Raw genomic sequence first — 13,870 nt, 5'->3', positions numbered from 1 at the left:
GCACAGTTCTTCATAAAGGGGTTGTTGTGAATGGGGACAGAAGGGTTCTGGGGAGTGGCTCAAGCCAGCAGGTGTTAAGGCAAAACATGTAAAAAGGGAAGATCTAATTAGAGGTAGCAGGTCTGGGACCTAGCTGGCTCCATTTAGCTTTACCTCTAAAATGATATAACATACACATCTTGTCAGGGGAATGGGTTGTGATTCACCAAGAGTTGTCATATATATTGTATTTCAAATGCTAAGTTTCAGAACAACCAAATACAACAAAAATCTGAATAAGTGTTGATCTGCCTTGAAAATACCCTGTGATCTATACAACGCCTCGAGGCTAACTTTCCAAATATTGATTCTTGCTGGATAGAAAAAGACCAAAAGTTGGAAAGAAATTGACTTGAGTCTTTCTAAACCTTTGGATACACCCTAGAAGTTACTCTTTAAATAAATAAATCCCAGGTAGGAATGTATTTCTTATCTAGATTTTTCTCTTGATGTTGAATGTCAGAGAAATAATTCTAGCTTTTAGAGCTTGGTGGCTATTTGGAAACTGGAATAAAAAAATGGAGAAGACAGTATTCTCCAGTCATGGTGCTCTGTGATTCAAGTGATTCTTGTGAGAAAAAAGATGAATGAACGGTTTTCATTTCTTATATGGGAACAGGAGTTTGGAACGACTTCTGTTTTGTTCCGTGCTAACCGCAAGGTGGATTATTTTTGGATGTCAGATCCTAGAATCTCACTAAATTGAGGACTAGAAATATTTTGCATATTCAGAAGAAATCTCAGCTATTCGGAGAAAAGGCTGACTCACAGTTGTAGAATTGAGATTGGGAATTATTAATTGGAAGCAACTTCTCTCAGTCAGGAGAGTTTCTTTTCCTTTCTCTTAAGTCCTTTGTTAATAACATCACGACTGGGTGCTTGAAATCACCGTGTGGTCTTCACCACTCTGGGAGAGCAATGCTTATGTCCGACGCTGGTAAGAACGTGTATGTGTTGGGGCTGATAGAGAACACAGATCTAGGACAAGATGTAAATTCTGGGGGACCTAAGCGCTATAAATCTTGCAAGCCACACCTCCATGGTGGAGCCTGTGGCTCACTTCTCTCAGAAGGCTGAAGCTAGCATTTGCTCACCCATCCTCCTTGGTCTCACTCCTTCTGAGGTCTTGCAACATCCTGTTGCCAGAAGGGATTGTTCCCTGGACTCCAGTGGTCATCCTTGGAGGGCAGCAGCCTCCTCCCAGGCTCTTCAGATGAGAAGGGCAGGATATAGATAAGGGGCAGCTGGTGCCATCCCTGGGACCTCTAGAATGTAGATTTTCCATGCTGCTAGCTGCCACCACTGTCACCTCATACTGGAATTAGCATTCATATGTTTATTTTCTTTGTGGGTGTGTTGAGGGTGACGTGGGTGACAGTAATAGTTACTTAGTGAGGGAAACTTTGAAAGTATGCAAAATTTCAAAGATGATCCATCTATAACGGGTTGTCACTGTTAAAACATTGGTATATTTCCTTCAAGTTGTTTACTGGGGCTTGTTTTTAAAGCATTATTGGAACCACAGTCTAAACACTTCCAGTCCTATTGTTCTCACACTATATTATTCCAACACCATTTTTCCATGTCATAAAAGATTCTTTGAAAACCTTTTTTCATTTTCTATAGATGAATAGCATTCCATTGCATAAATGTAACATCATTTACAAAATCATTTCTGTAGTATTAGACATTCAAATGTTTTGCCTTTGCGCTACTATACACAATGATGCAAGTCAGCATATTGGTATGCCAGGTTTGCATACTTCATCTGTATCTTATGTTTCTTGAGCCATATGCCAAATTGTTTTCCAAAGGGCTGCAGTGTTCATACTGGAACATCAGTACAGGAGACACCTTTCTTACCACCTTTACCAATAAAGATATTGTCTTTTAGAAATCTGTGCCAATGAGACAAGGTACTATGTTGCGTTTCCTTTATTAATGATGCTGAATACTCTTCATTTGTTTATTATCCATTGGAATTCTTCTGTGAATTTTTGTTTTCCCTGGACTTATCCAGGTGTAATTCACTGAGCTACACCAATCAGGCAGACTTTGATTTTGTGCCTGGTTTTTGAGACAAACTGTAACATAAAGAAAGAAATTATTTTTGCCTACAGATTTCCTAGATGCTTGTGTAGCACAGAACTGTGAAACACCAGCTGATTTCCCCTTGCCCTGTGATCTGTGCACCTTCACCCCTCGGCAGGTGTTGCACCATTCCGCCTTTTGGAGGTGGGTAGGGTGGTGGACTGGATGTTGCAAATGTTTCAGTGAGAATGCACGAGGGTCATAGATTCTGAGGGTTTGACAGAACTTTGAAGGTTATCTGGGCATTGCTGAGCTGCTGCTTTATATGCCCACGGTAAGAGCCATTAGTTACAGTGGGAAACATGCATAGGACTCAAAGCTGCATCTCCCATTTATTAGCTGTGTGAGTTTGGGCAAGTCACTTGGCCTCTCTGAGCCTCAGCCTCCTTATCTTAAAATCATTTAGTGAGATTAACCAGTGGTTGTCAACATTTTGTGGTCTCTTATTTACCTTCCTCCCCTGGGCCCCCCATTTTTTAAAAGATTTTCATCTTTAGCATTTATTAATGGATCTCTTGGATACCTTGTCTCATAGGCTATTTCAGCTAGGCTTTGTGAAAGACTGGAAACAGTTGAAGGACCCCAGCCTGACCACCATCAGAGGCCTGTGGGTACCTGGGAACCCCTGTGTTAAAAGTTACTGAAGAGTAGACGAGATGACTTTTCAGTTTTTCAATCGCCTATAATATCTAGTGTTGATATATTTTCCATATGCTATGAGGCAGGCAGGACAGGGGTCATATCCAGTCTCAGAAAACAGAGATTCTTAGAGGTTTGGAGATGTGCTTGAGGTCCCACGACACAGTGACGTTGGGACAGGGATGGGGTGTGGCTGGTGCTGCTTCTCTGGACAGGGCAGCTGCTCTGCCAGTGCTCACACAGGCCTACATGCCTGTGGCCTTCTAACCCTCACCAGCACTGTGCCAGCACCAGCAGTCACTCAACAGGTGACCTGTGCGTTCTCACCCATCTCCCCTCGCCCCCAGGTACGTGGTCATATCCCGGGAGGAGAGGGAGCAGAACCTGCTGGCTTTCCAGCACAGCGAATGCATCTACTTCCGGGCGTGCAGGGACATCCGGCCTGGGGAGTGGCTGCGGGTCTGGTACAGCGAGGACTACATGAAGCGCCTGCACAGCATGTCCCAGGAAACCATCCACCGCAACCTTGCCAAAGGTGAGTGCCACGCTCCATGCCAACCGCGCCCACTACTGAGCCCCAGGGGAGGTCCCGAGAGCTTCTTTTGGGGCTTCCTAAGAAAACCAATGGGAAATACAGTTGCCAGCAATGGGAAGACTCAAAGTGATTCCAGGGAACAGACGGTCGAGGTCTGAGCAGCAGCTCTGGGCCAGGCAGGGGCCACCCCAGCTTGTTCTCTTCCCCTAGAAATAGTCTCAGAAACCCTTAACACACACATTTCACAGTATCATGACAGAGACAAGCCCCCAAAGCCAAGCAAGTATGTTTAATCCAAATGTTCCCTATTTTCCCAACTCCAGTTGATGAAAAGATGTTACAAACTGCCATGACCTCGATCATCATCACAATAATAGGTAACATTGACTTAATACGTGAAATACTAGCAACAGTTCAAGGACCCCACTCTTACCACCATCAGAGGCCTGTGGGCATCTGGGAACCCCTGTGGTTAAAAGTTAGTGAAGAGTAGAAGAGATGACCTTTCAGTGTTTCAATCACCTACAGTATCTGGTGTTGATATATTTCCCATAACCTGTGAGCAGATTTTCTGCATGTTCCCGTGTAATCATCATAGCAGCTGTCCCTACCCTGTCAGTATGCCTTGAGAATTAGATGCAGTCATGGACATATGGCATTTAGGACAATATCCGGCTCCATCGTTGGAAGCCCTCAGCTATGAACTTTTTTTTTTTTGAGATGGAGTTTCGCTCTTGTTACCCAGGCTGGAGTGCAATGGTGCGATCTCGGCTCACCGCAACCTCCGCCTCCTGGGTTCAGGCAATTCTCCTGCCTCAGCCTCCTGAGTAGCTGGGATTACAGGCACGCACCACCATGCCCAGCTAATTTTTTGTAGTTTTAGTAGAGACGGGGTTTCACCATGTTGACCAGGATGGTCTCGATCTCTTGACCTCGTGATCCACCCGCCTCGGCCTCCCAAAGTGCTGGGATTACAGGCGTGAGCCACCGCGCCCGGCCTAGCTATGAACTTTTAATACTCACGATCCAACACGGATTCTTTTACCCATCTTACAGATGTGCAAACCGAATATCAAATGAATACAGTGATTCATCCAGGGTCACCTGGCTAGGAAGGATAGAAGTAGGTTTCTAATCCACATGGGTCTGACTTAAAGATCTAAGTTCTGACCTACAGTGTTATCTGGTGTTCCAGACAAAACCAGTCCCCTCCTTGCTTCTTCCTGGTGTCTCTGCCGCAGTCCTAATGAGATGAGGTGAAAGAACAATCTCTATCAAAAGAAGCAGGTTGGAAGGAGGTGGGAAGGTGACATAAGTGTGGGAAGCTGGGTAGGTTGGGTGTCCATTCAGAAGCAGTTTTAACCACTTCCAGCCCCTAACCCTTGACCTTTTTATTCCATTCTCATCCTGCCCAGGTTAGGTCCTTCTTTCAAGGGTTTTGTTTTTTGTTTTTTGTTTGTTTGTTGTTTTTTTGCACTAAAACCACACATCCAAATACCCAGAGTGTATCTGGTGCCAGGAACCAAGGCTGTTCCCAAGCCCCACCATATTGTGTTCCTGATCAGTCTACTTATTGGAAATAAATCTTCCCTTGGAATACGAGGGGAGAAGATGAAAAGGGGGTGGGAGTGACCTATTCAAATTAAGCCATCTTTAAAAGCAAAACAGAACAAAGCAAATTGTGGATACTGAGTGCACAGCTGCTGCCTGACTTGGTAAAAGGTATCTGGAGATGATGGGCAGTCAAAGGAAACCCCGTAAACATACTCATCTCTTGTGTTCTTTGGGTCTCAGGGTTGGGCACATGTTGGTTTCACTTGGCAAGGTGCGCTTCCCTGATGAGGCTGCAGTGGTTTCCATGTGACCTCTGGAGATGCCTCATGTAAAAGTGTCTGATACATAGTAGGGGCTCAATAAGTCTGTTGAATGGATAAAAGAAGAAATGAATGAAGACAGCCATGAAGCTTCCCAGAGAATCAAAACACTAGAAGAAAAGAAATCCCAGAGAAATCATATCTGAGAACACAGATTTGTCCCTTGGTCATAACCTTCTTGCATTCTTCTGGATTGGCGATGTCCTTTTCTTCCCTCAGTGGTCTTCTCCAGAGCACCTGAAGCTGCATCATCCTCCATGAGCCCTGAGACCACCGGGGACTGCTCAGAGAAGGGCGTGAGCTTTCCGGAGTGGTTCAGAGGAGGCGTGTCAGACAGACTTGAAGGGAGATACATCAAGACATATGAAGATACAGGAGGGAAGAGTGTCTATCCTGGTCAGGCTGAGCAGTAGGAAATAGGAAGGAAATTGAAAGCCACAGTGGGGCAGTTCCACAGCTGTGGGTGATCTTGGTACTGAAGCCAAGTACTATTGGGAATAGCCATGACTATTGGGAATAGTCATGGAGCTCAGTGGCTTTTTAATGTTTGCCTCTGTAGCCTGTAGCTTCAGCAGACTCTGGGTACTTTTAGTGGTGTCCCAGATTGGTGTGCCAGTGCTGCTCTGGAAGGGAGATCTCCTACGCCCAATCACTCACGGTCTTACATAGAAGGAGGTTTCTTTGTAATTGGAGGTTGGCACCCTGATGGAGGCCAGAGCATGAATTAATAGTTCTTATTAAGTAGAGATATTGGTTGTTGCAAGAAGTCTTCCTGAAGACAGTGTAAACTATTCCTCTGTGGTTACCATTTAAGAAGAGATTGCATCTAAAGCTCACATTCAAACAATTTATGTTATTTGAACTACTTTGAGTCATTAATTTACTTTGAGGTTTTCTTTGTTTTTGTTTTCCATATTGTATGGAGGCTTTGGAAGCAATTTCATGAAGGTAAAGGTCTGTTTTGGCCCATAGATTTTTCTGGAAGCCTAAGGGCTACAAAGATCTCCTGCTCATTCTAAGAAATTTGAGCAACAAACAATGATGAGGAATCTCTGGTGATTTGTAGGCTTGACCTCTCGACTCCCTCAGCTATTTGCTGCCTGATTGTCCCCTGGGAAAAGGAAAAGGTGGCCCTTGATTTTTGGAGATTCTCAATGGGCAAGGGAGGCATCTGATCTGTAAGGCAAACAGGCTGCATTCTCAAGTTATCTCCGTCCCTCCCCTTTCTGCAGCTCAGCTGATACGGAAGTGCAGGCTGTGGGGAGCTGCCTGGGTTCCAGAAGTCTTGGAGGTGAAGTTGTTCCTTAAGCATTCATGTGAGGACAGAAAAGGGGGATCCTGAATAGATAACTTCCTTTTGTGCTGTAACCTAAAGGAAACCTGGAGTCAAACATGCGACAGGCACAGCACCCATGCCAGCTATGGGAAACCAGGCATGGAACCTCTGGATTGCTTATGACAAACCCTTGGCCTTCACACAGAAAAGAAGCCTTTGGCAAATGGAGCCATCAGAAGCCTAAGTACAGCTTAGTTCAAGTCATTGTTCAGGGACACATCACCCAGGGCTCCTGCTCCTGGTCTAGGAAACCTTTGAGATTTCTGAGTTCCATAGGCTGCTTTCAGGACCCTCTAAGGACTGAAGAGATTCCTCTGCCTTTTTAGCATCTCTCACCAGGAAGCATCAGCACTTCTGTAGCAGTTTATGAAACTATGTTGGTAATTTTAAAGAATCAGGCTGTATTTCCAGACTGCTTTGGGTCCTTGTGGCTACCTTGTCCTTTATTTTGTTGGAGGCAACCATGTTGGAGCCCTCAGTGCCATAGGTCTCCTTGTCATCCCCTTTCTTCCATCCTTAGTCTAACCAAAGAAGTTCAGATCTTACTTTCTCACATGTTCCTAGTCTGCTGATTACCGGGAGAATTAGAAAGGACAGTTGCCATAGGATGGACTTTGCCTTAAGTGGGCTGTCTCCAGAGCAACGAGGGAGGAGAAAGGAGTGAGGCCTATGGTGTTTCACATTTACCTTTTACCAAGTCGAAGCAGCCATCTTGTCATTTCTAGGGCTTGGGGGAAGCTACAAAGGTTGGGGGAATTGATACTCACTTGGCTCTGAGGTATGTTCCCACCACCCAGTGTGATTGGGTGGGATGTTGTCTTCTAGGGTCATAGCAAAGACCATTCAATTACTCTCCCCTACAGATTTCTCTTAACTTATAACCATAGAGCTTGTAGATATGAGGCTTCTTTGAAACTATCTTTATAAAAGGCCTTTCCACTGTTCAGGTCCTGTGAATCTACCTCTTATGGTCCACCAAGTGATTCACCTCACCCCTTTGCAACACCTGCCCCACAAGCCCAGAGCTGGAGGGATGTGTCAGGCAACCTAACAGGAGGCCTGCTTTGTTTTCTGTTGGTTTCTCCAATTTGGGGGTTTTCCCCACTTCCTTACAGCCTGGTTTTCCTTCCTAGGAGAGAAGAGGTTGCAGAGGGAGAAGTCTGAGCAGGTTCTGGATAACCCAGAAGACCTGAGGGGTCCCATCCATCTCCCTGTGCTGAGACAGGGCAAAAGTCCCTACAAGCGTGGCTTTGATGAGGGGGACGTACAACCCCAAGCCAAGAAGAAGAAAATTGACCTGATTTTCAAGGATGTTCTGGAGGCCTCACTGGAATCTGCAAAGGTGGAAGCCCACCAGTTGGCCCTGAGCACCTCACTGGTCATCAGGAAAGTCCCCAAGTACCAGGATGATGCCTACAGTCGGCGTGCAACGACCATAACCCATGGTGTGCAGAATGTAGGCCGGACCCAGGGGGAGGGGGACTGGAAGGTCCCCCAGGGGGTCTCCAAAGAGCCAGGCCCACTGGAAGATGAAGAAGAGGAGCCTTCATCATTCAAGGCCGACAGTCCCGCCGAGGCCTCCCTTGCATCTGACCCTCATGAACTTCCCACCACCTCTTTTTGCCCTAACTGTATTCGCCTAAAGAAGAAGGTCCGGGAGCTCCAGGCAGAATTAGACATGCTTAAGTCTGGGAAACTTCCTGAGCCCCCTGTATTGCCACCACAGGTACTGGAGCTCCCAGAGTTCTCGGACCCTGCAGGTAAGTTGTCTTGGCTGAGATTATTGTCGGAGGGCAGAACACTCAGTGGGCCGTGTGGAGGTTAGCCTAAAGCTCTCTGTGGAAACCACCTTCCGGGAGACCTGAGGAGTGTAACGCGGAGGTGGCCACCTCTGTGGGTGGGAGCCCAGGTCCTCAGTGCCTCTGGCAGGCCCATCGGCAGCTCTGCCAGGGGCTCCGTGTGTTGCCCTTGTATCCTCCTTGTCAATAAAGGAAGTTCCGCTGCAGAAGGGGTGTGTGCTGTGTTCTTGACCTGTTGCATTTCTCTGGTGGTCCTACTGGTGTCTTGCCCCAAAGCCCAACTTCTAAAACCCAGTCTCTCTCTCTCCTCAGTCCCAAGCAGGGTGTCCCACTGGAAAGATCTCATGGCTTCCCAAAGTTAGTCCAGGAGCATGGCCTTGTTCTTCTCTTCCTGAATCTCTGTTCTGCCACACATGGTCCCTGTTCCCCTGCCTGGAGTTCTAGAAGGATGGAGAGTGAGGGGATCCAGCCCATTCACCTGCATGGCTTTGCCCTAGTGTGTTGGCTGCCTGGATCTCTAGAGTTGATCGACAGCTAGGGAGATTTTCTAGTTCACATCTGCAGCTGAGGGAGACTCTTTTCACAGCGCTTCCTCTTTTAACTATATCCCTTAGCTGAGAATGAGGTATTTCTTGTATTCAAAGCATGCCTCTAAACTAAACTGCACTTTGATCCTGAAATCACTTGAGGCCATATCCAACCTGCCTTTCTTCACATTAGTGGAGGGCAAATGAATCCCAAGTCCTTGATATGTAACTTTAGAATGTGTGATGTGCTTTTCCCCCTCCATCAGATCCACTCTCCTAGTTTGTGCTATCCAGTTGACAGGGGGCATTTAGATCCCTCAAGCACCCACGCGTGGAGGGCAAGGGCAGGCAGCTTGGAGCCTGGCTGGGGGACCAGAAGGCCACCGTGGACAATTCACAGAGAGTAAAAGTCACATGGGCGAGCAGGAGTGCTCATAAACTAATTCTGGGCTGGAATTCAATCTGTCATAGGCTTCCACGGACTTCTGTTTCCCACGGTGTGGCACCCACCTTTCAGGAGTGTTTCCTGTGAATTTTGGAAAGCCTGTTTTTCCCACCAGGTATAAATATTTCTTTCCCATTTGTTTTTCAGCCTCAGAGAGCATGGTCTCTGGCCCTGCCATCATGGAGGACGATGACCAGGAAGTTGATTCAGCAGATGAATCTGTCTCCAACGATATGATGACTGCAACGGATGAGCCCTCCAAGATGTCGTCTGCCACCGGGCGCCGAATCCGGCGCTTTAAGCAGGAATGGCTGAAGAAGTTCTGGTTCCTGCGGTACTCCCCGACCCTCAATGAGATGTGGTGCCACGTCTGCCGCCAGTACACGGTGCAGTCCTCACGCACCTCGGCCTTCATCATCGGCTCCAAGCAGTTTAAGATTCACACCATCAAACTGCACAGCCAGAGCAACCTGCACAAGAAGTGCCTGCAGCTGTACAAGCTCCGCATGCACCCGGAGAAGACGGAGGAGATGTGTCGTAACATGACCCTGCTCTTCAACACCGCCTACCACCTGGCCCTGGAGGGCAGGCCCTACCTGGACTTCCGGCCCCTGGCGGAGCTGCTGAGGAAGTGTGAGCTCAAGGTGGTGGACCAGTACATGAACGAGGGAGACTGCCAGATCCTCATCCATCACATCGCCCGGGCCCTGCGGGAAGACCTGGTGGAACGCATCCGCCAGTCGCCTTGCCTCAGCATCATCCTGGATGGACAGAGCGATGACCTGCTGGCCGACACGGTGGCTGTCTATGTTCAGTACACCAGCAGCGACGGGCCCCCGGCCACAGAGTTCCTGTCCCTGCAGGAGCTGGGGTTCTCTAGCACAGAAAGCTATCTCCAGGCACTTGACCGGGCCTTCTCGGCCTTGGGCATCCGGTTACAGGATGAAAAGCCAACCGTGGGCTTGGGTGTAGATGGGGCCAACATCACAGCCAGCCTCCGGGCCAGCATGTTCATGACGATCCGCAAGACCCTGCCCTGGCTGCTGTGCCTGCCCTTCATGGTGCACCGGCCCCACCTGGAGATCCTGGATGCCATCAGCGGGAAGGAGCTCCCATGCCTGGAAGAGCTGGAGAACAACCTGAAGCAGCTGTTGAGCTTCTACCGCTACTCGCCGCGCCTCATGTGCGAGCTGCGGTCCACGGCGGCCACCCTCTGCGAGGAGACAGAGTTCCTGGGGGACATCCGGGCGGTGCGGTGGATCATTGGCGAGCAGAACGTCCTCAATGCCCTTATCAAGGACTACCTGGACGTGGTGGCTCATCTCAAGGAGGTCAGCAGCCAGACCCAGCGGGCAGATGCCTCGGCCATCGCCCTGGCCCTGCTGCAGTTCCTCATGGACTACCAGTCCATCAAGCTCATCTACTTCCTGCTGGACGTGATCGCTGTGCTCTCACGCCTGGCCTACGTCTTCCAGGGCGAGTACCTGCTGGTGTCCCAGGTGGATGACAAGATCGAGGAGGCCATCCAGGAGATCAGCCGGCTGGCTGACTCCCCGGGAGAATACCTGCAGGAGTTTGAGGAGAACTTCCGAGAGAGCTTCAATGGGATCGCCATGAAGAACCTCAGGGTGGCTGAAGCCAAGTTCCAGTCCATCAGGGAGAAGATCTGCCAGAAGACCCAGGTCATCCTGGCTCAGAGGTTCGACTCCCGCAGCCGGATCTTTGTGAAGGCCTGTCAGGTTTTCGACCTGGCTGCCTGGCCCAGGAGCAGTGAGGAGCTGATGAGCTATGGCAAGGAGGATATGGTGCAGATATTTGATCACCTGGAGGCCATCCCGACCTTTTCCAGGGATATCTGTAGGGAAGGGCTGGACCCCCGGGGCAGTCTGCTGATGGAATGGCGAGAACTCAAGGCAGATTACTACACCAAAAATGGCTTCAAAGACCTGATCAGCCACATTTGCAAGTACAAACAGAGGTTTCCACTCTTGAACAAGATCATCCAGGTTCTTAAAGTCCTCCCCACTTCCACCGCTTGCTGCGAGAAAGGCCGCAACGCCCTCCAGCGAGTTCGCAAAAACCACCGCTCCCGCCTGACCCTGGAGCAACTTAGCGACCTGTTGACAATCGCTGTAAACGGACCGCCAATTGCCAATTTTGATGCCAAGCGAGCCCTGGACAGCTGGTTTGAGGAGAAGTCGGGGAACAGTTATGCACTGTCCGCGGAGGTCCTCAGCAGGATGTCCGTGCTGGAGCAGAAGCCAGCGCTACAGACCGTGGACCACGGGGCGGAGTTTTACCCCGACCTTTAGGGAGTTGGCGCTGCAGAGTTCACGAAGCTATTGAATATTTTTTTAATCTATACTCATAAGCTTTGATATATTATATAAATATATATTATATTATATTATATATATATATATATAAAAACCCACACTGAAAATTTTTAAAAACCAAGGTGACGCATCCACCAGAAGCCACTGGGAGCTTTCAGAAAGGAAAAATATTGGAAACTGACTCTTGTCTACAAAATTTGGCAGCTGCAACATACGTGGCAACTCATTTTCACTCACAGAAGCACGTGCTGGGGCCACCTGTGTTCCCAACTTACTGTCCACCAACAGCATAAGCTAAAATGACAGGTCTCTGTCATCACCTTTAGGTAGCTCGTTTTGTTTATGTTTTCATTTGCGGGTGGCGGGGCTTTGGGTTTGGGTTTATGTTCTTGCCTTTTCTTTTTTCATTTGATTTTATGATGGGAGGGAGGTCCTTGGCCTCCTCATTGACATTCTGGTCAAAGGTCTCAGACTTAAGCCGGGGTGAGTTGTGTGTCTGGATTGGGGGGTTTGACCTTTCTCCCTCCCCGTCTAACTTCAGCTTGAGATCTTTTTTTTTTTCATTCATTTCCTGATGAGGGTTCCTTCACTGTCCTACAAACAAAAGTGTCGGTCAAACTGTGACACCGCCGCACCTCACCTCTGTTGCCTCGTCCATCCTGGGATGTGGATCCCTTCTTTCCAGCCCCCTGGAAACTACGATATTACCCATTATACTGAAGGCAAGATTGCCTCACCGCCGAGCTTGAAATCCTGGGAAAGGGAGAAGGGGTGAGCTTTTAGCATTCCTGTTTTTACGAGGTAGAGAATAAACAATACAATTCCATTCTGATCCAAGGCTTTTGGGGAGATGAAGAGCCAAGAAGTCCAGGCCCCTATAAGGGAGTGATTTTTGGCTAAAAAAAAGAAAGTAAAATGAAAAGTATGTATTCAATTTACATGAATTATTTATACTCTGTCTTTATAATCATATCATGTGTTGAGGGTATTTTTTTTTCCTTTAATAATTTTTTTTTCCTTTAATAAGAAATGCCTGCTAAAGTTCAGTGGCAGGAGGTATCAATGCAAATTGTGCCCTGAGTTCTGCATAACTCAAATGAGAGCCTCTAGAGATGTGGTCCTTCTTTTGCAACAAGGCTGACAACATGCCCCATGGTCACAGGAAGCTGGAGAATGTGTCTCTGCCTATAAATCTTCCTTTTTTGACCAGGGTAGAGATGTCCTAAAGAAAAGGAGAAAAGAAGAGAGGACTCTCAAGGCATCAGCCTACACACACACACACACATACACACACACACAATCACAATATACAATATAAGCTTTAGAAATAGCCACTTGCCTACTCCCTGGGGCAAGCAGTGGTTTAATCTAGAGGAGTCTGATCAATGCTCTTTCATTCATTTAACTACCGGTATACCTCGCAAGGGAGTTTTAAAAAATGTGCGTGAGCTGTTAAAAACTTCTGTTCATGTTTCTACATCTGATTTATGCATCGTTTGTATGCAGAGATCTTATCATGTGGATGCAGGTCATTTTGGGGGGAGGGAGGAAGATCTGAATTCTATACATGTGGTCAGTTCTGCTGAGAGCTTCACCTCTTGGTTGGTGTGATCTGGCCGCAGGCAAGGCCCCAATGTCTCCAGCCTGCTTGGTTCAGACATTATAAAACTGCGGTGGCTTCCTTCCTTCTTGGTTGATCTTGTCTCTGAGGCCTCATGCCGCCGTTGAGAACCATAGTGGAAACGTCATCAACACTGAACATGTTATAGCCCCTTCCTGGTCCTGCCAGTCCCTCCATCCCCCACCACTCCCTTCCCCTTCACCCCCATGGTCTTGGTGCTAAGGTAACTTTAGAATCATTGCTGCTAGTCAATAGCTTTTCATTATATAAATATATTATATATATATATATTATATATTATTTTTGAAACATTTTTGTTTGTTTTTAACAGTGATGTAGCATGTTAAAAAACAAAAAACTGGGTTCCTCCAACTGTCCCACTGCCAGGCCTCATATGCTGCCTTCTTCAACAAATCAATGCACCCCTGCCTGGTGACATCCAACCCACCTCCCACCCCAGTTGCACAGATACTTCCCCACCCTCCTCCGAGCAAGAAAACAGTTAGCAGGAACTAGCAAGGAAAGGCTGAAAGCCCCTTTCTGAAGCTTTGAGATTTCCGGCCCTGTTCCACTTCCCACTTTGAACTGCTATCTCCCTCCATCCGCTCCTCTCATCAGGGTCTAAAAC

The 13,870-nt window shown here is 47.7% G+C and overlaps 1 protein-coding gene across 6 annotated transcripts in view; it reads left to right on the top strand.

Moving 5' to 3' along the window:
• The window catches only part of PRDM11 (PR/SET domain 11), a 78,739-nt gene extending 66,176 nt beyond the window's left edge, over nucleotides 1–12,563 (top strand). For 5 of the 6 annotated variants that reach the window (XM_032283521.1, XM_032283519.1, XM_032283518.1 and 2 more), the window contains 3 exons: nucleotides 3,117–3,304; nucleotides 7,648–8,274; nucleotides 9,433–12,563. In XM_032283521.1, coding sequence (XP_032139412.1) covers nucleotides 3,117–3,304; nucleotides 7,648–8,274; nucleotides 9,433–11,597 — 2,980 coding nt within the window. In that variant the 3' untranslated portion in view covers nucleotides 11,598–12,563. The remainder of the gene's footprint in view (nucleotides 1–3,116; nucleotides 3,305–7,647; nucleotides 8,275–9,432) is intronic. The other variant, XM_032283523.1, reaches the window with a different exon arrangement.
• Nucleotides 12,564–13,870: the final 1,307 nt, after the last annotated feature.

This window comes from Sapajus apella, unplaced genomic scaffold, assembly GCF_009761245.1.
Source record: "Sapajus apella isolate SASKATOON/1434 unplaced genomic scaffold, GSC_monkey_1.0 scaffold14, whole genome shotgun sequence".
In the NCBI taxonomy this organism is placed as follows: Eukaryota; Metazoa; Chordata; class Mammalia; order Primates; family Cebidae; genus Sapajus; species Sapajus apella.
Note: the sequence above shows the minus strand (reverse complement) of the source record. Positions and strands in the feature narration are given on the sequence as shown.